The sequence below is a fragment of the Rhinatrema bivittatum genome, chromosome 3, assembly GCF_901001135.1.
Source record: "Rhinatrema bivittatum chromosome 3, aRhiBiv1.1, whole genome shotgun sequence".
Classification (NCBI taxonomy): domain Eukaryota; kingdom Metazoa; phylum Chordata; class Amphibia; order Gymnophiona; family Rhinatrematidae; genus Rhinatrema; species Rhinatrema bivittatum.
Window position 1 is genome coordinate 92,047,512 of NC_042617.1, and position 25,342 is coordinate 92,072,853.

At 42.4% G+C, this 25,342-nt stretch overlaps 1 protein-coding gene across 1 annotated transcript; it reads left to right on the plus strand.

Moving 5' to 3' along the window:
• On the plus strand, positions 1 to 24,862 carry GZF1 (GDNF inducible zinc finger protein 1). The gene is made up of 6 exons (XM_029593471.1): positions 1 to 139; positions 5,660 to 7,023; positions 8,539 to 8,633; positions 16,353 to 16,520; positions 20,858 to 21,015; positions 23,091 to 24,862. The coding sequence occupies exons 2-6, from the start codon at positions 5,681 to 5,683 to the stop codon at positions 23,448 to 23,450; spliced, it is 2,124 nt and encodes a 707-aa protein (XP_029449331.1). The 5' UTR covers positions 1 to 139; positions 5,660 to 5,680; the 3' UTR covers positions 23,451 to 24,862.
• The last annotated feature ends 480 nt before the right edge of the window (positions 24,863 to 25,342 follow it).

Sequence of the window (25,342 nt, forward strand, 5' to 3'; positions counted from 1 at the left end):
AGCATGCCGGGGAGGGAGAGGGGTGGGCGCTGCTCGCTCTGCGCGGGCTGAGCTGGAGGACGAAGCGCTTTAAATGCGGGCACGCGCCGGCAGACCTACCGCCCGGCGACTCGCGCTGCCGGGCAGCCTTCTCCCGCCGGTGAGCAGGGGGGGGTATTATCGTGTATTTTATTTGCCAATTGATTTTGAGCTGGTGAGACGCTAAACAACTCGTAGAGCAAGAACTTCATTGCAAATAATAAGATATGTTAAAAGGCGCAGCCCATGTATTTTAGGGTAGAGAAGCCTTCCCTTCTTGTCTTGTTCAATGCCGATAGTGATGTCTGTCTCTGGTTCCTTGTGTCCAGAGCCACTTATCTCCTTGCCTCTGTTGGGGGATGGGATGGGATGGGGGGACTTTAATATATTTAACCTCACTTCTCAGCACGTTCCAGTTTGTGTTCATTGTTGTTTTTTTTGTGGTTCTGTTTATAAGGTTTTTTTTTTAACATACATTGCGTATGTATGTGCATAAATATGTGTGCGTATATATACACACAATTTTTCCTTCTTCCAACTCAGTTGGAATCAGTACTGGGATGCTTTGTAAATATACGAGGATTTTAATAGATCATGTATTTGTGAAAAAGTTAACCCCAGGGGGCAGCTGAGAGGTGGTAAAAAATGGCTAATATGCCAACTCTGCATCATAGTTTTAGCTTCTTTGTCATCTTGCCCAACACAACAAAGTGACCAACCAAATCCTGATCTTTCCCTGGTTCCACCAATAATTTTGCTCAAACTCCATCCCCCTCACACCTTCCCCAATACAACAACAAGGCTTCCCAGAACCTGACTTCTCAAGGCCTCATTAATTCACTCTACCAGGCAGGAAGAGTGTGCATACCTCCTGCTGTCTTGCCTAGCACTGTCAAAATCACATCAGCTCAGCACCATCTTATGCTTTGATCCAAGTGCAGAGCTGAGCTAGTGCCATTTGACAGCAATGGGCAAGACAGTAAGAGGTAAGCACTCTCCTTCTGCAAGGAGGGGGGTATTGGGTCTGGATGGCCATGTTACAGACAACCCAAGTTTAGACTGTAAACCTAAGGCAGATGGGTAGGGCAGGGAGAAACATATCTTCTGAATATTAGTTAGGGATAGCCTGAAAATCCGGTTGGCTGGAGGGAGGGCTTGAGGGCAGATCTGATTACCACTGGACAAGGGTTGGGAGAGTGTGAGACATCTACAAACTAGGGCTAGCAAGGTGGTAAGAGATAGGTAAAAACAAAAGGAAAACACATTTATGTTGGTTATGTGACTTTTAGGCTATATTTATATTTTAAAATAGTTTTTGATGCTTTAGATATGATGACTGAGATCAGATATGTGGCAGTGATTTATTTTTATCTGTTTTATGTCCTGCAGTATTTACCCAATGCAATTTTTAGGATTTTTACCATTTTTGACCTGGAGGAGCGTGTGTAAACTACCTTTTGTTTGCATATATTGTCAAGGGGCAGCGCCTTGCTGCCCCTTGATAGGGATTGGGCTGGTTTTGAAAAACAGTGCTGTTTTTTATTTGATCATGTTGAACCCTTAGGGCAGGGTGACCAACTCTGATCCTCGAGAGCTATTAACAGACCAGATTTTCATGCTGCCCACAATGAATATGCATGAGATAGATTTGCTTACAATGGTGGCAGTGCCCGCAAACCTATCTCATGCATATTTGTTGTGGATAGTCTGAAAATCTGGCCTGTTTGTGGCTCATAAGGACTGGAGTTGGCCACCCCAGCCTCGGGGAGAGGAAGGTACAGGAATACAGACTGCTATAGACAGCAGGAAATGGCTACAGACTAGGGCAGTTTTCAAGCTATCTCTAATGAATATGCTGCAATTAGGAATTCACAGGAAAGAAATGGTTATAAGGGTGTGAAAGGAGAAGTGCTACCGTTTGATAGATGCTTCCCTCTCCAGTGACTGCAACTTGTAGAGGGAAGAGAAGAAAATCTGAATGTCTTGTCACTCTTCCCAGTATTGGTGCAGGGCCATGGCTCTCTTCTGCTTGCAGTGATGACACATGCCTCTCTCCCTTCTTCCCTGGAATGATTGCTGTTGTGCCAGTGAAATGAGATGGGCCTCGGGGCAAACAGGATTGTGTTTCTTGCAGTAATCCTGCTGCTTCCTCCCTCTGCCTGTTAATTACATTCTTGCTGAGAACCTATTGGCAGAAGGGGAAGGCAGGATCAGTCACAAGTGCTTCCTGCTTCCCTCCCCCTGCTCACCCTCTGCCACCGGAGGCACAGCAGCGGGATTTACACAGCCAACACTGGAGAAGAAGAGCAGTGTGAGCTGAGGTCTGGAGAACCTGAGAGCTTTTCTTTAGATCTGGAGACTCTGGGTCAAACCTGAAGGGTTGCAGTTATGACAGGAACCCACTAATTGAAGACCACTGTTTAGGATGCTGATAAAAGTTGTAGAAACATAGACTATGACAAAAGATAAGGACCAGTAAGATTCATATTGTTTGCTGAATTTCACTCCTCGTGCAATACTATAGACTTCATCCTTTGTGTTTATCCCATGCTTTCTTGAATTCTGTTACTGGTTTTGTCTCTGCCACTTTGTGAGTGAAGATCAAACAAGTGGAGCTGAGGAGTCTGTTTTCTTAAGAACATTTCTGGGGTTGCCCATCTGTCATCTATTTCTTGGACTTATACTGGTTCTCCTCCATTTAATGACAGAAATGTTTATCATAAATCATCCATGACCACACTTGGTATTCCCTGTATGTTTCAAAGTAGTTTCTCTCTATGGGGGTCATTTATCAAAGTGCTATAATGGCGTTTTTGCATGCAAAAATCACCATTAACGCATGCAAAAGCACCATAACGCATGGTGTGATACAAATAAGAAAAAGGGGAGGATATTGGGGAGGGATTTTTGGCCAAGTGGGCTGGGCTCACAGTTTTGCAAAGCCCTATCGCACAGCTTTAACGCGAATTTTAATTAACTACACCTTTTTCATTCGCGTACAGCTGTGCGATAGGAATTTGCAAAACTGTGAGCCCACAAATCCTCCCCTCTTTGTTATTTGCATCGCATCATGTGTTATGGTGCTTTTGCATGTGTTAATGGCGTTTTTTGCATGCGAAAACACTATTATAGCACTTTGTTAAATGACCCCCTATGTTAGCGTAGCCACCAACAGTGAAGTATCTTCTTGGCAAGTAACGCTTACCATGCTCAAGAATGATCACACCCAATTTAAAATATTACATGGAATTGGCTTGTCCTTCCCTGGCAATAACATAATTTTTGATTCAATGCCTACTGTTCTTCCTGTTTGTACCTTTTGAGTAACCTAAATAAATTGATGTACCTGTGTCTAAAATACCTTCTTCCCCATAGATCGGGGGTTGCCCTCCCACAGCTCTGTGTGCTGGTAAAGGTCTCGTTAGCCCTTGACCTGTTCTGTGTGGGGCTGAGGGTTACAGTCGAATCCTTGGAAAGAACAAGTAGAGCAATATGAAGAATAAGAGCAGCACAAGTCCAAGGAGGGTCAAGACCTTTTATCCCGCCTTCCCTTCTACTTTTCTGTATGGCTTTTGTGCCTCTTAATTCTTTTTCTGAATTCAGTAACATCCTTTATCTCTCGTATCCCTGTAGGTAAACTGTTCCATAAAACAGAGGCAGCAGAGGCAATTTTTATTCAGCACAACATTAAGGAGCCGATGTGCTAAGTGATTTCCCCATAGTCGCAGAATGGGAAAAGTCATTTAGTATATCGGGCCCTCAGTGCCTCGCGTTGTTCAGCGTCTTGTGGTCTGGAGGGCATTCTGTGTTTGATTTACAGCTACAAGAATTCATTTCACCATTTCCAGAGCAAGACAGGTCTTTTGCCAATAGTTAATAAAGAGTGGCGCATTTTGAAACTGTAACTTTTACTGCTAGTGTAAAGAGGCAGGACTGAATATTTACTATACCCTTGGTCACAATTTAGGTGAATGCTGCTTTATTTGTTCTGGAAACACATGGGGAAGGATGGTAACTGAGGAGTTACCTGCTTTATTCCCCGCGGGAGTGAATTGTCTGTGGTTTCACAGCATGTGTACTTTTTAAACATGGGCTGAAGGTGCATTCCTGGAAGGCAAAGTACATGCCCTTTTGTCATGAAATCCCTATTCATTCTTTATCATGGGTGGAAAGCACATGCTGAGTCTTAGCCCACCCAGATTCTCAAAGGGATATGCCACCAGGAGCTTCCCCTTGAAATCAGCATGCGGGGATTGAAGTACCTGCAAACTACCCGGGGTGTCTTTAAAAAAAAAAAAAAAAAAAAAGTCCCCTTAATGACTTAATGATATAATTCCCGAATGTTACCTACAGCCAGGGGACTGTTTTCCACTTTCATACTTTCTGTAAACATATTATTTTTATATTTGATAGTTTTTATCCAGGATGCCTCATTTCAAACCAATATGTCAGTATTAGACACTGCAGAGTAAAAGATATTGTGGTCATTTTAATAGAAAGTGTGACAATAAATGTAGGAGTTTAGTTTAGAGAGAAGGCATAGGGCTTTTGAACATCAGGAAGATGATGGCAAAGGAATGATGCAAATAGAGAGAGAGAGGCTGAAAGTGGGATGGGGATGTGGCAAAGTGGAGGGACCGAGAAGGGACATAGCAAATTTTATAACAAATTATAAAAAACAATTACAATAAAAATACATCTTCATAATAACAGAAACAAGTAGAGGGGTGGGGGGGAATGGAGGGAAGCTTGGAGGGATAGCGAACCACAGCGCGACAGTGAAATAACCCGATAATCATAATATCGAGCATGAAATAATCAGAGGGAGAAGCAGCACAGTTGGTGCTTGGTGCTCTGCTCTGCCGGTAAAGCATCTGTCTGGGTATGAAATGGTTAGTTTTACAGGGCGCCAGCAAAAACTGAAGTGTGATTTCCCTCCCCCACCCCCCTCTTCCCCATAAAGGTAAAAGGGAGTTGTCAGTAGGTGTGATATGGCAGGGGATGCATAGTGAGAAGTGAGTTGGCTGAGATTGGGAGCAGCAATACCAGTAGATCGGAGCCAGAAACTTAACCCATTATCAGCAAAGCTTTTTGCCACTTCTATTGCCAAAAGAAGTTTAGGGGGTTTTGTTTTTGCAATAACATTTTCAAATCAAAATAACTTGATTCTTTCTTCATGTCTACCCTTGCACTGTAAAAAACAAAACCAAAAAAACCCCCCAAAAGAAAAAGACCTTTCATATGGGTGCTTTCTGATGTTTGCCCATAATGGTTCCCTCCCTAACTGGAGAAAATATGTGACATTTCTTAATGTCACAGTAATAATGTTCCAGTTCATGGGATATGAGGAGCAAGCAATCTCAGCAAGCCAAAAAACAGTTTCCTGAAAATAACTTATAGCAGTATAACCTTACTGTGCAACATCTGCTTATCCACAGCCTTATGGATAATGGTCTATGTAACAAGGTATTAGAGAATAAGTTCTATTTTCTGAAAAAGCACAAATTGTGGATTTCAAGAATAGGTGAGATATCTTTTCCTCTTAAGTTTGGTTACTCCAGTTGCAGTTTTCATTAATTATTTTATGTATCAGCTTTATTATAGCTCTGTGCTCAACCACTAATTTTTGCTGTCATTACAGCTGTCTGCTTGACGAAGGAAAATGGAAGCCAATGCTGTTTTGCTGGAGTCCCAGTCATCGCCAATGAATATTTTGAATGAAATGCATCAGTTGCGTCGACTGGGCCATCTCTGCGATGTGACAATAGTAGTGGAGCATCAAGGTGTCCGAGGAGAATTTGTTGCTCACAAAGCCGTGTTAGCAGCAACGAGCAAGTATTTCAAGGAAGCGTTTCTTAGTGAGAACACTCGAGCAAGCTCGAAGACCAATATACTCATTCACGAGGTGCAGGCAGTGGACTTTGCTTCTTTCCTTGAGTTTGTGTATACCGCCAAGGTAGAAGTTGAAGAAGATCGGGTGCAGCGAATGTTAGAAATTGCTGATAAGCTGAAGTGCATGGATTTGGCGGAAACTTGCTTTCATCTGAAAAAGCAGATGCTTGAATCCGTACTGCTGGAGTTACAGAATTTCTCCGAATCCCAGGAAGCTGGGAAGGATGCTGGGGCCCAAGGCCGATCTCCTGTGCCCGACGCTAAAATGGTCTCTGGCGAGCAAGTGCAAAGCGGGGGCCCTCTTCCTGCTTCTCCCCGATCCCCAGCAGAAAGAGACTGTAGTGCCGAATCGCCTGAGACGTCCCCAGGAAAGTCGAAAGAGAAGACAGAAAAGAAAAAAGGCCTGAACCCTTCCTATACAAAACTCAGAAGAGCTAGTGGAAGACTGGCAGGAAGGAAAGTATTTGTGGAAATTCCCAAGAAGAAGTATACTAGAAGGCTGCGAGAACAGCAGAAAATTGCCGAGGATGGTCCCGCCGAGAATCAGAGTGAGCCGGACCAGCACGCAGATGGCATAAAAGTAGAGCTTGAGCAGGTGGAGAAACGGGTAAAGCCAGAAGACGAGGTGTGCAATAGGAACTGTAAATTGGAAGACAGTTCTCAGAAATCTGAGGATGACAAAAAGCGAGGTGGAAATTTCAAGTGTGGCACGTGCGAGAAGGAATTTTTGTATGAAAAGAGCTTTTTGAAGCACATCAAACAGGTCCATGGGATTTTTGCCAATGTCATTTACCGCTGCGAAACCTGCCGCCAGACCTTTGCCAATCGCTGCAACTTGAAAAGCCACCAGCGCCACGTTCACAGCAGCGAGCGCCGCTTCCCCTGCGAGCTGTGTGGGAAAAAGTTCAAACGGAAGAAGGACATAAAGAGGCACATCCTTCAGGTCCACGAGGGGGGCGGCGAGCGGCATCTGTGCCAACAGTGCGGAAAGGGCCTGAGCTCCAAAACTGCTCTGAGGCTGCATGAAAGGACACACACGGGCGACAAGCCTTACGGGTGCACCGAGTGCAAGGCTAAGTTTTCTCAGCCTTCCGCACTGAAAACCCATATGAGGTATGAACAGGCTCCATGACCCGGCCGAATTCACCAACCTAGATTCTGTCCCCGGTAGTAATGGGGCCTTTAGTAAATTGGTTGACTCTCATGAAATTTTAATCCGGTGTAACTGAAATGCATTTTAATAGCTGCAGTCCTTGGTTTTGTTTGGTAAAATTAATGACCTTTTCAGCCTGCTTTCCAAGATCCATGTGTAATTATGTCCCCTGTAATAACTTTTTTTTTTTTTTTTTTGTTAGCCACCCCAAATTTTCAGGACATGTCCTGGGGACATGATGATTCTGAGCGGGGGGTGGAAAGTTTTGGATCAATCATTCGTATGGACTACAGACCTTCACATGCACACATCCCAGAAACTATGCTCCTTTTAGTTTTGGGTGGAACTTCTTCTTGTACTTGTGGCTGAAATATTTGTAACTGTACGTTTTGGTAGGCTATAGCCGAGCTGCTACAGTGGCAAAAGTCCCAAGCTACTACTAAAAGTTGAAATTTTATCAGCTGACTTCTGGGTTTTCGTTTTGAACTGAATCCTGGCATCTTAACGTGATACTGCACATGGATGAGGGGTTCGCAAGCGGTGATAACGGATTACTGTAACTGCTAATCAAGTGGGGTCTGTGAAGTTAAAGTACGTAAGAAAAATGGAGTGACTGTGCATGGTCTTCTGGTGTCTACCTGCCGCCATGCTCTGTTATAAAGTGCTTTAGTGGCATTAATTAGATGCATCTTTTTATAGTGCTGTCAGTGTAAGCACTTACTAGCAGCTGATAGTTACTGAGTGGCCTGATAAATAAGAATGGGCTTCGTGTTCCTGAAGTGTGGCTATGTTTCATTCAGGGGTTCTTCAGTGGTCACAAACAAATCTGGATGGCAGGATGTCCAAAAAAAATATAAATTACCTTAGTTCGCAAATTCATGATGAGTATTCCTTGTGGATGTAGCCAAACTGGTTTGCAACTTTCAAGGTCTGGAGTTGCAAACCCACCACAGCGGATGGATTCCATCTATTCTCAAACTAAAAGTGAAAGGATGGGAAATCATCTTGAAAGCAGCCAGCCAGTCTGCAGGTTGTGCTGCCTAAATTCCTCTCCCCTGTTTCAGGATTTAAGATGTTATCCACATGGCTCACCTGACTTATGCCTTTTTAGTGTTCCCTAATTATCAGTTGTTTGCTTTGACCAATACAAGTTGTCTCTTCCCTCTCTTGGAAACTGGGAGTATGGAAGTTCATTCCCAGGTACATGCTAACTGCACCATGATACTATTTTCCACTACAATTTTAGCAAGTGTTGAACTTTCAAATGCTATTTTTTGTACTAGCACCCTGATCCTTATTTATATATTTGTGATTTAGTTTGAGAAGTGTTGCTAGACTTCCTTGATGAAAGTCCCCTACAGGACTGTTCAGGAGATGTGCATGTGGTGTTCTGGGATTCAGGTTACAAAGAAGTTTAAAAGTGTGCTAAGAGCCAGGTCATGTGACAATCTAATACCGGTATTTTGTTACTGCAGAATTCACACTGGTGAAAAGCCGTTTGTCTGTGATGAATGTGGTGCAAGATTCACACAGAACCACATGCTTATATACCATAAAAGATGTCACACTGGTAAGTAGTTATTCTTTTTTTTTTATTATTGCAATTTAACATAATTGACAAGAAGAATCTTGCATCAGAAAAACGAGGTTTACAAAAATGCCTAACAGAAATACAAACAGAATCTGCAGATCATTTGAAAAATAACCCTTCAACCCCATATAGTACTAGGAAAAGTGAGGGACACAAAGGAAAATCGAGCGGAAACATCCATGAAAAAATAAAGGATCACTGAGAAACCCCAGTTAATTTATAATCGCCGGGAAACATTAAGATGAAACGCCCAAGAGCACTTTAAGTTGGTCTGGTTCAAAGAACACATAATTAGCATTGTTAAACCTAACCAAACATTTACAGGGGTATCTTAACATAAAGTACCCCCCTTTAGATAAGACCTCCTGCTGAAGGGCAAGGAATGTTTTCCGGCGCGTCTGTGTACTCTTAGGGGGCGGATTTTAAGAGCCCTGCTCGCCTAAATCCGCCCAAATCCGGGCGGATTTAGGCGAGCAGGGCCCTGCGCGCCGGTGAGCCTATTTTACATAGGCCTACCGGCGCGTGCAGAGCCCCGGGACTCGCGTAAGTCCCGGGGTTTTCTGAGGGGGGCGTGTCGGGGCGGGCCCGAACCGTGCGGCGTTTTTGGGGCGTGTCAGGAGTGTTCCGGGGGCGTGGCCGTGCCCTCCGGACCCGCCCCCAGGTCGCGTCCCGGTGCACTAGCGGCCGCTGGCGCGCGGGGATTTACGTCTCCCTCCGGGAGGCGTAAATCCCCCGACAAAGGTAAGGGGGGGGGTTTAGACAGGGCCGGGCGGGTGGGTTAGGTAGGGGAAGGTGAGGGGAGGGCAAAAGTAAGTTCCCTCCGAGGCTGCTCCGATTTCGGAGCGGCCTCGGAGGGAACGGGGGTAGGCTGTGCGGCTCGGCGCGCGCTGGCTATACAGAATTGATAGCCTTGCGCGCGCCGATCCAGGATTTTAGCGGATACGTGCGGCTACGCGCGTTATCTACTAAAATCCCGCATACTTTTGCTTGCGCCTGATGCGCCAGCAAAAGTACACCAAATCGCGCGGTTTGAAAATCTACCCCTAAGTGAGATCTGGATACACCCAAATATTTTGCCCATAGAACATTAATGAACGTGATCGAAAGAAAAATCTTAACACATTATCCCTATCAGATGAAAAGGCAAATGTTACTAGAAGTGTCCCTCTTTGCTTAATTTCCATCTCTTGGGAATTTTGAAGAGGTTCAGACAGATTCAACGATATTTCCAAAGGTGGGTTTTCTTCTTTACTTTCTCCAGACTGAGTTTGACCTTTAACTTGTGGTAAATAATATGCCTTAATAATCACCGTCATACAAGCAACTGGAATTTTTAGAACCTGAGACACATAGTTCTTAAAGAGTTCAACTGGAGCCAGTTGTCTGATTATAGGGAAGTTAAGTATTCTCAAATTCAGCACAATGCTGCTGAATTTTCTCCACTGCTTTTACTCGAGAGTCTAAACTTAGTATTTGCCCCACTTGATTTGTTAATGCATGAGTATTCATTTTAAGAGCATTATTAGTTTCAACCACAACTTCAGTTAGTGAAGATATTGATGTCTCCAGTCTCACTATGGCATTCCACAGTGCGTCCAGAATAATGATGGCTGGTTTAACAACCTTAATTTTACCAACCTGGGCCTTGGAACTTTCTCCCGAGTCTCGCATGATGACCATCCCAGGGCCAGAAGGAAACTGTGTACTCGCGTCTACAGGGGTAGAGGAAATCATTCCGAGGGTCCTGTGAACGGGCGTCCCGTCCATTGCCTGCATTCCAGGTGTTATTGCTGGCAATATTTCATATTTCCCCTCTGTCTTTTGCTGCTCTTTCCGCTCTGGTGCGCTCTCTTGGGGGTCGTCCGGTCTTTTTCTTGGCTTTAACATGCCAGAACCCGGAGGAGACGGTGTCGCCGGCGCTCCCGGACTCAGGGAGAGCTCATCAACCTGAAGAGAGAGGCCCTGCTCTAGGTCCCTCTCTTCTGTGGACATCTCAATGGGAGCTAATGCTGGGGGCAAGCCGAAGCACTCTGCTATGCTGCATTGAATCCGGTAAGGAAATATGAGGAACCACTCCCTTCAACTTTGCCTTTCGTTTAGTGTGGGGCATAGTATTGTCACAGCAATAGATCAAATGAAAGAAAGAAAAATGTTCAGAGGCAATAAGAGCAGGGCTTGCGCGTGCTTCTCAGTGGGTGGCCATCTTGTCTCCCCTCTAGTAAGTAGTTATTCTGATTGCACTGAAAAGAACTAGATCCTTCTGAAGGTTGTGATTTCTTTTACTTAATTGAACTAAAAAATATCTTTATACAATTTGTATGTTACCACTCCAGGAGAGAGGGGGTGCCAGCTTGGCCATTTGGCTAGGGCCTACAATGTTCAAGGGGCCTACTTTTGCTGGGCAAAAAAGCTCTTAAAGCCTTAAATAAAAATTATTTGGGAAATTTAGAAAACGGTTTCTCTTATTAGGTATCACATTAGAACCTTACATAAGGGCCTACTTTTCTTAGCTGGCACGGGCCTAATTCCTGTTCTCTCCGGCACTGAATGTTACCTTTCATTTGACGAAAGAGCCTTAGAGGCCTTAAAAGCAGACATACAACAACTCTACATTAACTACAACTTCCAAAACTTAAGATACTGAGACTGATCTCCAAGTGGACAGATTTTGAAAGAACTACATGGAATATGAAGTCTGTCGCAGCTTCTTCTAATTATTATTTTTTTGATTTGATTGGCCGCTAATTGAAACAGTCTTCAAACATGTTTGAGAATGGGAGGGAACAAGCCCTGATTCCAGCAGGATGCAGGTGACTCTTGTGTGATGTTTGTTTCCTCTTGCCTAGCCATCTTGTACAATACGTCATAGTGCTCATAGTCTAGTTTCTCTTCTGACAGCCGCTTTAGCCAAGAGTCTGGGTAAGTAGCCAAGCACATCAGTGTTGCTCCTTGGTCTGTAGCAGATGTCACTGTAGCACAGAGCTGTGGGGACTGTGACTTATTTGCACGCTATTGGCATGAATGTGAAAAACTCATCGTCCTCTTTGCTGTTGGTGCCAGAATCCATCATGTGCTTTTAGCTGTTGCTGTAGTGCATTCTGGAATTTGTAGTGATGATGAGGGGTGGAAATTATATTTTGAAAACCTAGGCAACAGTCAAACCTTTTTAGGAGCCAGGAAAAAAATATTTTTAAATCCTTTTTATTTGAGCCAACAGAACAATCGCCAAATACATATAGCACACATTAAACTAACAATGAATTTGCTAGATGTAATTACGGTCTCCCTTGAACTAGCATAATTAGGCTGAAATGAGGTGTTACAACATTTTCCGTACCCCCTCTTCCAGGCATTCAGCTAGTCACACAGCCATGCCAAGAACTAATGGCACCCAAGATCATCTAATGAGCTGAAAACACGCACTCTCTCTTTTAGACTTTCCTTAATACTTTATCCCATAGAAGAAAGTAACCTTTGAGAGCCATGAATGCCCTCGGAGGCAATAATTCTTTCTTTCGTATCTTCTCAGTCTGCACGGTTTGCTGCATCAGCTCCTGCCATTGACGAGATGATGAAACCTCACTAGATTTCTAGCTTAGCAGCACTGATTTCTTTTTGGCAAGTAACAATCCCACCCGCAGCAATCTAGGAGCCAGGGAAAATGTATTCCTGCTTTTGTCTCATTTTTCATTCTGTTTTGTTGTTGCTGTTTTTCTTGTTTAGTTTGGCTTTTTTTTTTTTTTTTTTTTTAAATTCTCCTCTTTTGTCTTTTTTCTTTTTTCTGTTTTTCTCTATTTTTTGTAGTTTAGTTTTTATATTCTGCTGCTTGCACCTTATTGTTAGCTATTCTTGTACAAGGTATAGTAAAGAATGCCTTATGGGGAGATCATGTCTGTCTGTCTGTGAGCTCCTATCAAAACAGGCAAAACTTTGAGAAGTAGAGTCTTATGCTTTGGGATCATATTCCAGTGTGGTATCCCAATTACAACTGCTGAGTTTCACGCTGCCCGGGCCTATAACTGGTGTTTTGAACAGATGCTGCCAGTCGCACTAGAATGCAATACTCACATCTATATAGTCTGGGAGTATACCTTTGCTACTTGCTATCGCCTGCTTTTCTCACTTTTAGACCTTAGGTGCCCATGTGAGTGGCTCCTGGGATTTGTTCAGCTGTCTTCATGATGTCCCTGAGAAAAGTGTTTACATGTCGAATTTTGAGTTTGAGGCAGTCTCTTTTGTTTCCCCTTTAATTCTTGCTTATGCAGAGCCCTCTGTTAATCAGGGTTCTTCAGAAAGTCAATGACGGAAGTGTACATCAGAGCCATTGGCCTGGCAGTTTTGCAGATATACGAACAGCTTTATAGAGACAACCTGAGAAGCAGCAAAGCTATCTGGGAGGACAGAAACTGCTCAAGCATCCTTAGACCTTGGACAGCCTTGGAAAATTGCTTAAAGTGAAGAAACAGCCTCATCGGTTCACTCTGGCCCAGCATCAAAGACATGAGGATACATTTTATACCAAGACGAGCTGCACACCATTGACAGGAGGGGAGTCAGTCAGTCAAGGAGCTCAGCTAGTGAAATGTTCTTCACAGAAGGTGTAAACCGAAAACTCAAAAACATTACAAAGTAGGCACATAGTTCATGAAAAATAGGCAACCGATGAATTTCTCAAGGCTGTACAAACACCAACCAATCATTTAGATGTCGCTGCTGAATGATGACTGGGGTTCCCTCCTTCCAGGAGACCAGAGTCCTGACCCGGGAATCAAATCCAGTGTGCAGCACCGCCACTGAGCTGGACCATTCTCCTGCCTTTATCCCCACTTTTCTGTCAGATGTTTCTGTGATCGGGTGTCTTCATAATTAGAGTGAAGCTAATTAGTGAAATCGGAGCCCATGATCACAAGGTTCTGGAAGGAGCCCTGGTGCGTGCCCCCCCCCCTCCCCCCACGGCTCAGGCCTGTCGCTGCAATGTCCGTGATAAAGCAGGGGAAAATATTCCTGGGTGCTTATGAATGAAGGCTTATGTGCCCCAATGGAAGTTGGGTCCAATTGAGCTGGAAGTCCAAGGAAGCAGGAGGAAACTGGCAAGCAAAAGCAAAAAAAAAAAAAACAGGAGAAGAAAGATGCTAGGAGAGAAGTAAAAGACCTGATGGACTATCTGACTGATAAAAGAGCCTAAAGCAATTCATTACAAACTGGTCTGAGAACTGTTCATTTGACAGCCCATGTGCAAAGGTCTGACATCAGTTTTTACAAATATTTCTTTTGACTCTATGGTAGCTTGGCCTGAAAGACTTACTGAGACATAATAAAAGCATATTATCGGTACTGTGCTTAGTAATTCTCTGCTGTCACTTACTGCTCTATTTTTCTGGTATTGGGACACAGGAGCCCAGTGGTAGAAAAATCCTGATAATGATTTCATTAAAGTCTGAATCCCTTCTAATGCTTCCCTCTCCCGGGAATAGGAGCCATCTCATCGCTCCCTTCACGTCCAGTAGTTGAATTGCAGGTCATTCAGCTCCACAGACCTTCAGCACCAAAATGCACTCAGACTCCAAAAGCCCGGCCCCAGCTGAGGAATATGGAGAGGAAGCCTGCAGCCCCAGGAACAATTGCCTTAGCAGCAGGTAGGGGAGCCGAGGAGCGTGGCAAGGTGCCATAGTGTCCTGCACTGGGAAGGGTCCCCTCAGTGCTCCCTGTTCTTCAGCCAACTTGCTGCTGACCCAGGTCCATGAAGGCAGCCTGTGCAGCTAGAAAACCCCATACTTTTCATTTAAGCTTTGGCTCAAGTAAGCTGAAAAAAAAAATCAGAACAGTAAGAGAGAAGAAAAAAAAAGATGCCAGTGACCTGAGAGGCTGCAGAAGCAGCTCGCTGTTTAGTGGCCAGCTTGTCTTTCCTTTAAGTTCTAGTAGTCAACGTTATGCCAGTAAACTCTGAAGTAGTTCCAGCAATGATCAAGAATATAAATAAACTTGTTACGCTCCTGAAGACAAGCTTCTCGTACCATTGTCCCATAGTTTTATTCTTGTACGTGCATTCCCCCATACATTCTTCTTTTATCTTTTGCCTTTTTCTTGCCCAATCATTGCCCAGATAATGTTAGTGCTGTGTGCCCAGGCGCTGGTCCTCTGAGACCGTAACCTTTGATGCTCCTCTTTGCCAGCAAGATTCAGCCCTGCAGCAGAAATGGGCCTCCCAAGCCTAAATGCATTGCTTCCATGACACAAGCAGCCTCGGTGCAGAATGCTTCCTTTTTTTTGATGTTAATTGTTGTAAAACATGTTCTAACCCGAAAGACCTTTCATTGTAGTTTAATAATACTGTGGAACAGTCGCCCCTTTATAAGAACTGGTTCCATGTCCATTATAAAGGGAAGCGTTTGAGCTAAATGGCGAGAGCTGTCTTTCATGGTTCAAATAAGCACCCTCGCGTGGGTCTGCCTTTCAAGTCCTCTGCCAGCAGGGAAACTTGAGTTCCCAGTGGAGAGAAAAAAAAATGGAGCCATGTAATACGTTGCATGCAGTGCTGCCTATTGTGTCACTTTTGATGTGTTGAGCAGTTTTACATATAAACTCCAATCCAGAAGCTCCATGCAGCTTTCATTGAAATAGCAAACATGTTTCAGTTTTGACTTTTGCACTACCTGATCCCTTTGTCCTCTGCCATATGTCTGTTGGTTTTGCTTTCTGACATAGTAAGTAGACAGTGGACAACGTGCACAAGAAGTTACTTTTCAATATGTTTTTTACTTGAAACCCTCAATTCAGACTTGCACTGACCAGAGTAGTCTTGTTTAGCTTGTAACACACACTTTTAAGAATCAACTGAAGTAAACTAGCAATGTAAATGCAAACCTTCTGCTTACATTTATTTGGCATGTCCTCAATAGAAGGCAGTGTTGCTATTAATTGATTTTAAATATTTGGGGAGGTAGTAATGCTAACATTTTAGGGAAATGCTTCGGTGTTTAGCTGTTCTTCCTTTTTGTTTGATGGCTGCGTTTTATAGAGCCAATTTTGTCCAAAGGGGATCCCAAAATGCTTTGCAACATGAATGCAGCTGGCTCTGGACTAGATGGCTTGGCAGTAAGTCTCTGTGCTGTTTGACAATTTTGAAGAATGCAAGAAATAATAATGTTACCCTACTATATTTGGTTAAACTAGGGTGAAAACAGACCAAGTGCTTTGCCCTAGGTCATCCAAAGAATTGATGGTAGGCGACACGAGTTCTGGAATTTGCCTATTATTGAAATTATGGAGTAGAACTTTACTTCCTCAGGGATCAGTTTTCAACCTATTTCCACAGATACTTTTAACTCTTGAACTTTGCACCAATTTTCAAAGGGCAAGTCTGCCCCTGCCTCTGGTTTTATTTGCCACGGGTAAAAAGTATGCCTAGTCTCCTGCCCCTGCTTTCTCTGCAGATAGGAATTTGCTGTCGGCGCAGGTAAAAGTACACGCCTCGTTCCACAACATGTCTTGTTTCTAGTTGCCTTGAGGTAGACAATTTTCAGATGGTGATTTAATGTGCATAAAAATACTTCTTAAATTTAAATTTATTTATTTTTTTACCTATGATGTGATTAGTATTTGCATACATCTAGCTTGCTTTCAGTTGTTGCCACTGTGTTTTGTTTTGTTTTTTTTAGAGCTTGATATTTTTTGTCACTTATTTCTCACTTTATGTAGGAGAAAGACCTTTCATGTGCGAAACTTGTGGGAAGAGTTTTGCCTCCAAAGAATACTTAAAACATCATAACCGAATACATACCGGCTCCAAACCATTTAAATGTGAAATCTGCTTCCGCACCTTCGCACAGAGGAATTCTCTTTACCAGCACATTAAAGTTCACACAGGTAGGAACAGAACCCTGCTGGGAGAGGCTTCATTTCCAAGTGCATACTGCATCAGAAAGCCATATGTAGCAGCTGTAGTGGCTCCTAATTAAGCAACGTATACTGCTGCTGTCTGATTTACCAAAGGTCTATATGCAAGCAACATGAGGACATATGGTGAAGTGAAAGCGAGTTATGGGATGTGCTGGCCCTTTAGGAGCAGTATATTACAATTAAGCAGTTCTGTATATTTTTTGCAGGTTTGGCATGTTGGTATCAGGAGACGTGCCTCTTTGCCTCTGCGATCAGTAGTCATTCGGGGTTTAGGTTCAGACAGCATGCCTCAAGAAAATATGTATCTGAACTCTGATTAGCTGCCTGCATACGTGAGTTCGAGAAGAACTGCATAATTAGTGTTGTTTTAGGAATTATAATATGTAATGAGCTGCACCAGTAGATCAGTGAAGGTGCCACATGCTATTGGTCAGGGGCGCTGGGCCAGCTCCTGTCCTCAAAAATGGTAATGCTGCAGTGGAATAGCTTCAAGTTCGTACTGAGGAAGGATGAAGACGACGCAGCTCTTCCTAATAACCAACTTACCTGCTGTTCTGAAAGGAGCTTCCTGTCTTACTTTTCTTCTATGGAAAATGGTTTATCCTGGAAGAATATAAAAGTTGGGGTTTTTTTGTTGGGTTTTTTTTTTTTTTTTTGGGGGGGGGGGGGGGGTTAAGGTGAAAGTTTGGAGGATGAACAAGTATTCCAAATCTATAAGCAGTTCTTAGACCTGGGGTATTAATTGCAGCAGGGTGTTGGGGAGGAATGAGGTGGAGTGATTGGAGAGAAATGGGGAGCAAGAGAGGGGAGAGAGAAACTAATGAAAAATACCCAGAGGTCCGGAAGGTGTGATAGAAATTGGAAGGCTAAACGAGATGGAGAATACCCTCGCTTTTCTCTCTGCTCACTGCATCCTCTTCCCAATAATAGAATGAAGGAGAGAGGAAACAAAAAGGACGAAGGGTGAAAAAATGACAAAGTTCTTGAACAAGGCAGGAGCGAAGACAAGCAACAAGAAAGTTGTGAGGGGGCTAAAGAGAGGGAAATGTTTATTTTCTCTAGAACTTCTCCTGGAGTCTTGAGCCAAAAAAAAAATGTAGGATTCCACTTGATGGTAATCTTAACCATATCTTGCACAAGTTTTTGAATTCTCTTCCAAACAGCAGAGAGAATATCGCAACCTCACCAAATGTGATTCTTCATGCCCAGGTCGCCACAACCCCTCCGACATTTGTCTGACACATGCTTGTATATTATGTTCAACTGAGACACTGAGATATCACCTGTAAAACAAAACAAAAAAAAAGAAACTATAAATGAATTTTCAGCCAAGTTTGCTGAGACAGAGGTTCTTGCCACTCTTGCATGCATATCCTCCCAATCTTCTTCCCTTTCCCAGGCTTCTGTGCTTACTTTTCCCAGAAGGCTAAGACATCAGCTTTCTGTAAATCTTTGATAGAAGCCCTTTAGATCCAATTTGTTTTCCAAATGTGAAAAGCTTGGGTTTCATATTTTGATTCTTGTCTCTCTCTTAAATGTCAAATTCAATCTGTTTTATGATCTGGGTATTTTAAGTGACATCTGTTATGTCACTTAAAATACGTTTGTCCTACCACTGATTACTGTAATTCGCTTTGCTGTGGATTTCTGATGTCTCATCTTAAGGTAATTCCACGGCTCGTTTAGTACTGGGGGCACATTTTACATCTCTTACACTGGCTTCCCTTAACAATGTATTACATTTAGAGGCTTGACTCTCATTTTTACAATTTAAAAAATGGGTGAGCCTTCTTCATAATATGAAGGAGTTAAAGTTTTATCAGCCTTCTACAGTAAACTGGAAGATTGCTCGTGGATGTTCCTTCTATAAAATGTGCCCATTTAAGCAAAACAAGACGAGCTTTTTTCATAATGGGGCCCATGCTATGGAACACCCTGCCTGATTCTTTGCATATTATTGGTGATTTACTTATTTGTCCCATGTGGCTGAAAGCCTTATTTCAAGAAGCATTTCAGACTCATGAAGGTTAGGCTGATAGTGCAATTCGTACTAGGGCTGGGTCAATTTTTATTTTTAGTCATATAATTTTTTTAGTTCCATTTTTGTGTGTTTAATATTGTTTTAGTGTGTTATGTTTAAATCTGTTTTATTATCTTGTAATCTGCTTAGCACGATTGTTTTGCTATAGGTGGATGTTAAATAGATGCATAAGCTTTGGTACATAACTTTTAAGAACAGATTTTCTCTTTTTAGCTCTTTTTCCCCATAGCAATTTGCAGATAATGCCTAATTTTGAAAAAAAAAAGTGAATATGTCTATATTCTGTAAAGAATTAATCCATTTCCCATATCTTCATCCCAGCCCAGTTTGGTAGGGGAGAGGGTGAGACAGGACTGGCTGGAGTGGTGAGGTTGAGAGGGGAATAACGGGGGTAGGGAACAAGTGGGGGGAATGTGTGAGAGAAGGGGGTAGTGAGATGGTGTGTATATGAGAAAAGAGATTATTGCTGGGGTTAGTGGATATGAGGAAGGGGATTAGTGCCAGAGATATGTGGACAAATAGGTGTGTGAGAGAGAGTAATCTGCACTGGATTGTATGTGTAAGAAGGAGGATGAGAACATAAGTTGCCATACTGGGTCAGACCAAGGATCCATCAAGCCCATTATCCTGTTTCCAACAGTGACCAATCCAGGATACAAATACCTGGCAAATATTCAAACAATAAATAAATCCCATGTTACTAATGCCGGTAATAAGCAGTGGCTATTTCCTAAGTCAATTAATAGCAGTTTATGGGCTTCTCTTCCAGGAACTTATCCAAAACTTTTTTAAACTCAGCTACGCTAACTGCTTTAACTGCATCCTCTGGCAATGAATTCCAGAGCTTAATTGTGCATTGAGTGAGAGAGAATTTCCTCTGTTTTGTTTTAAATGTGCTACTTGCTAACTTCATGGAGTACCCCCAGTCCTTATATTATCTGAAAGAGTAAACCCATTCATGTTTATCTGTTCTAGTCCTTTCATGATTTTATAGACCTGTATCATATCCCCCCTCTGCTGTCTTTTCTCCAAGCTGAACAGCCCTAACTTCTTCCTCATAGGGAGCCATTCCATCCCCTTTATCATTTGGTCGCCCTTCTTTGAACCTTTTCCAGTGTAACTATACATTTTTTGAGATGCAGTGACCAGAATTGCATACAGTACTCAAAAGTGCGGTCTCATCATGGACTGATACAATGACATTCTCCATTTTATTCACCATTCCCTTCCTAGTAATTTCTAACATTGTTTGCCTTTTTGACTGCTGCAGCACACTGAGCCGACAATTTCAATGTATTATCTACTGTGATGCCTAGATCTTTTCCCTAAATATGGAACCTAACATTGTGTAACTACAACATGGGTTACTTTTGCCCATGTGCATCACTTTGCACTTGTCCACATTACATTTCATTTGCCATGTGGTTGCCTAGTCTTCCAGTCTCGCAAGGTTCTCCTGGATCTGTGCCAGGTGGGGAGCGCGGTAAGAATCTGGATCTTCCTCATCTCATCTTTCCTCCTTCCCTCATCTCTCCTTCTCAATCCTGGACCCCATTCCAGATTTCCCTCCAATTCTCCCTCTCCCCATTCCTGAAATCCATGCCCCATGCTAATGCTGAGCCTTTTTCCTCTATCGAAAAATATGTAAAAAAAAAAACCCCCAAAAAACCTCAATATGGAGAAAAATCGGAAAATAACTTTACTATTTAAAATAAAATTTCAGAAACTTTGATGCAGAAGTTTTAAATTCTTGACACACAATCTACTCATGAGCTGTTAAAGGAACTGTGGATTTTGCCAATACAAATGCATGCTTAGCAGATTCCTAATCCATTTTATAACTAGGGTTGGAAAGTATGAAACTTTATATGCTTTGTTACAGCAATTTTATTATTTTTATTTGAATCCTAATCAAAATTATAATGGATGCTTGGTAAAAGGTACAATCAGCCCTCAGTTTTCTTCCTGAAAGGAAGCCAAAGCACATATGGATCTAGAGGACAGAGGAATATAGCCTTGTAGAAAGAGTGAAAATATAAATTAAGCTCAAATTATGCCCTAGAAGCAGTCTTCTCTCATTAAGACTTTTTTTTTTTTTAAATTTGCGCATTTGATGTTTTGGGGATTTTCATGACACCAGGGTGTGGAAAACCAGCGTTTTGCTTCAGATTAAGTGTGAATGTAGAACTGGCTCTGTGTTTTTTGGTTTTGTTTTGTTTTTTTTGTAATGCACTGACAACCAGGTTTCTGCTTTTGGCTTTAGGTGAGCGTCCTTACTGCTGCGATCAGTGCGGGAAGCAGTTCACGCAGCTCAACGCGCTGCAGCGTCACCACCGCATACACACCGGAGAGAAACCGTTCATGTGCAATGCGTGCGGGCGTACGTTTACTGACAAATCCACTCTGAGGCGGCACACGTCTGTAAGAAAATGGCTTGCTTTCAAATATTCATATTACACTCCTTGAAGATGCACTTTAAGTGCCTCAAAATGAATACAGAGCTTGTTGGCTGTTATGACTGCTGAAGAAATGAAATGCTGCAGATTGCTTTTCCAGTAGGATATCTGTAAAATAGATTTTCAGTAGTAGTTTTGCATCAAATCATTTTCAGTACAGGTAGCTGATATTTTAAATGTAACAATGTTGCTTGAGGAAAGCTTCACACACACACCCCCCCCCCCCCACACACACACACCCCCACACACACATCCACACACCCACACCCCACACACACACACATCCCACACACACACACACATCCCACACACACAACATCCCCCCCCACACACACCCAACACCCCACACACACATCCCACACACACAACATCCCCCCCCCCCCCCCCCCCCCCACACACACACACAGGCTAGTCACCTAGGGCCCATGTCAGACCTTTCATTATTTGCTTGCAAAGTGGCAGCACTAACTGGATTCTTCAAACTCTCCACTTGTTTGTTTTCGCTTTACTGCTTCATCTTTGGGGGGTTCAGGGGCCGCTCCCCTTCCTTTGTTTTGTCCTTGTATATTATGAGAACAAGTGCCAAAGGGTTCTAGCCAGGTAAGTAGGTATTAACCCAGGAAGATTGCCTTGTTAGAAAGTGTCCCCCTCCCAGCAACTCAAAGGACCCGCAGGCTCTCGCACCACACCGCCCTCTAGCTGGGCCAGAAGGAAGCACTCCTAGAGCTGTTTAGGTGGGGGATGTACCCACACTGGTCCTGCATTTTTTCATTTTCAAATGTACGCCTGCAGTTTTACCCCTCATTCAGGCAGGCACGTGCATGAGGTCGCTCTCTATACACGTGTGCTTGTAATTTCCCTTTGAAATTTAGCCACAAGGGTGTGTATCCTTTGCAGCTGTGCATTTTCCCCTACATTTCTTCTTTAGTTCACTTTTTGTTCATGTCTTTTACATGTATCGTGTGATGCCTGCATGAGGGTCAGCTGTGCAGCACCCTCAGTTACTCATTCAGTAGTTAAGTAGGAGGAATTTCTTAAAAAAACAAAACCCCAAAAAAAGGATGTTGCGAACATCTTCTCTGGAATGACAGACAAATAATGGAAAATACACTTGCTGCGTGGTGCTCACTATTAAACAAATGGAAACCGGGCACATTTCTAGCATAGAACCCTTTTGCACAGCCACATCCGTTCACCAACTTTTCAGGATATTCAAAAAGTTTCTTCAGCTGCTGCTGCTGCTAAGATCTCTGAAATAAATTAGTCTGAAAAAAGTTAGGAAATGTTAAGGATTTTGTTTTTAACTGCCAAATGAATTATAGCGAAACATTCCTATGCAATTTTTATAATTTAAAAATCCTATTTTTTTTGTTATTGCTGCTGATTTAAAATGAAAGGAATTTTATGTATTTATTTATTTTACTGAAACTGGGTAATAGTACTCTGAAACAGTGGATTGGTGAACCTGAGCCATCTTCCAAAGTGATACATAAAAATATATTAGACATACTGAGAATAATTTTATAACCTTCCATGTAGGGCGGAAGTCCATGTGTAGAAAGTACACACGGGGTTCAGCCTGAATTTTTAAAGCCCGTAATTAGCAGAACCCTGCATGGCATATGCACACACATTTATGTCTGCTCGGGAGCAGACGTAAATGTTTTATGTATTTTCGAAAACTGGAAGCATGCGTGTAAATGATTTCCCTGCCCTAACTCCATCCTCCAGGAACATCTCTTTCAAGTAGGCATAAAAGTATGCGTGAAATTGTTTGTGTGTACTTTGACATGCACAATCCCCAAGGAACTTTAAACAAAAAAACCATTTAGCTGTGTAAATGCTTTTGAAAATCAGGCTTATTAATAGCAGATGGGAATGGCTAAAGGGCTGTCTCGAAACCAAAAACCAATAATGTGTGCATGTAGGACACTTGGAGGAAGGCTGATTAGTCATCACAATCAATGTCTTAATTTAGTTTAAAACTATGTAACTGTTAGTTAATATAATATAATAAGTAACTCTCTTCTGCTGTTACAGACCCATGACAAAAATACGCCATGGAAGTCTTTCCTGGTTGTGGTGGATGTAGGGCCTAAAAGTGACGAAGGGCAGAAGACGACAGAGCTCCAGGACGAGGACTCGGACGGATCACCTAAGCCGCCTGAAAAGTCGTCACCTTTTTCTGAAAATGGCCACTATCAAAACTTGACGACTGTTACGGAAAATATAGCGGCGATGGATGAAGCCCATTCTAGCACTGTAATGGACTGCAAGTCAGCCGAGACTGAAGTCCCGCAAGAGGTCTTCATAGCCACTACTTTAAGCGATCTTGCAGTACTGCACACGCAGACGGGCTCCATTCAACCTCAGCTTCAGGCTATTGTGAACATGGAATAGTTGTACTTATTTACCGTGTAAATCTAGGTTAGGAAAATTATTTGGAATATTGCCTGTGAAAGGAGGCCTTCAGCCTTGTAAAACAGTGAATTTGGGGGAATAACAAGTGACTTAAGTACAGGGGAAGTTGCTGAAGACATTTTTTTTCTGTTTTACATATTCTGATACCATTTAAATTTGATTCCCGCATTTCACAGGCCTTTCCTGTATCTCGCTGCTCAGTTTTGATTGCACTTGCCTCTGTTTCTGATACAGCACTTGTTGCCATGGGTGAAGCTTGCATACGCGGGGGGGGGGGAATAATCCAGAGTAGGCAGAAGCAGTCATTCCTATTGCTGTCAGCACCAGGGAGGAAATGCTGGCAGTGTTTGTAGACTGTTTCCTTAAGTCAGCCAGCAGCTCTGGTCACCCTTTTCCTATGTCACTTACTGCATCAGAACAGTGCATGGTGGTTTTGGGTTTTTTTTTTTTTTTACTTAATATTCCTCTCTTCACGCTATGCAAAGTGATTCCATCATTTATAGCTTCCCATAGGAGTTGGACGTTCCTATAAACAAGGATGGGCATGCTTGTTACCATTTTATTTCTCTTTAAATTTGGCACAGTTTGTCAGAGACATCAGAAAGCTATCAAAATACCTGCATGACATAAAACTGAACATGAGAAGTTTTATTTGTATGCTGTGTGGACGGTGAGGCCTTCCCTTTAGAGCAGCTGTGTTAAGTGGATTCCCTAGTGCTTTCTGTTCTGATTTTACTCCTTGTCTCCTTTCTTATTTGTCTTAAGATATTTTATTTCCTATTTTCAACACTTTTTTTTTTTTTTATTATAAAAAGCGCACACCTTTTTTATGTTATGGCCTTATCCTCTCTTTTGAGAAACTTCCTTTCCCAAATCTGCTCCAGATGTTTATGTTGTGTTGGTATTTTGCATATATTAGCATGGTGCTCTCATTAGCAGTAACTTGATTTACTTAAATTCACAACTAATTAGGAGCAGTTTCTGAAAAATCAAACATGACTGTCTCTTCCACAATAAGATAAAAATTAGAACAAAAAATGGGATTTGTAATGATTTTAACTGCCAGTGAAATTACTTAAAACAATTTTGGCTAGTACTGCTTTTAAAACATGTGATTGAAATTTTATGCGCATTGGATACAAGATTACCTCTTGTTTTACATTACTAGAATAATTTAGGTCATTAATGCTCACAGGATTTATTCTCCAGCTCACCAGAAATAGCCTAATTAGTCACTCTGGTTAACTAATGAGGGCTTTTCTGTCTTACAGAGTTCTGTTGCATATGGGAAGACATACATTCAAATTGTTTTGTTTTTTCTTATTTCTTTACTTTTGTTGAAGTAAACAATTTTGTTTTCCTGCATTAAAATCCAGAACTGGTTCATTAGATCCTGTTAGCTTCTGGCATCAGTATCTTGACAGTTTTGTGGAGGCAAGGCAACCAGCTTAGTAACTGAATCTGCAATACAGGCAATTTCACAGCTTTAGAAAAGGACTTCTCTTTCTTGAAATTGATCAGTGCTGTAACTTAAAGGTTTTTGATCATACTTTGAAGTTATTGTTACCATTCCTGAGGCTGTGTTGGCAGAGCTTTTTGTTGGCACAGTTCAGTCCTATTTTTGAACATCTTTACGGTGCATTATATTTGGGCAATATAATTAGGACTGCTGTTCTTAGGTATTTTCTTTTACTGCAGGCCTCTAAGATCTCAACTTCCTGCCTTCCCCAAACCAGACAAACGTGTTGGGGAGGGGTTAGATGTAGACGATTTATATTCTTATCTATCCAAAGTGGAAGAATCTGAACTGGACAGACCGGATAGGCAAATTTGTTTTTTTGTGGTTTAATTTCTAGTGACAAGTCTAATGA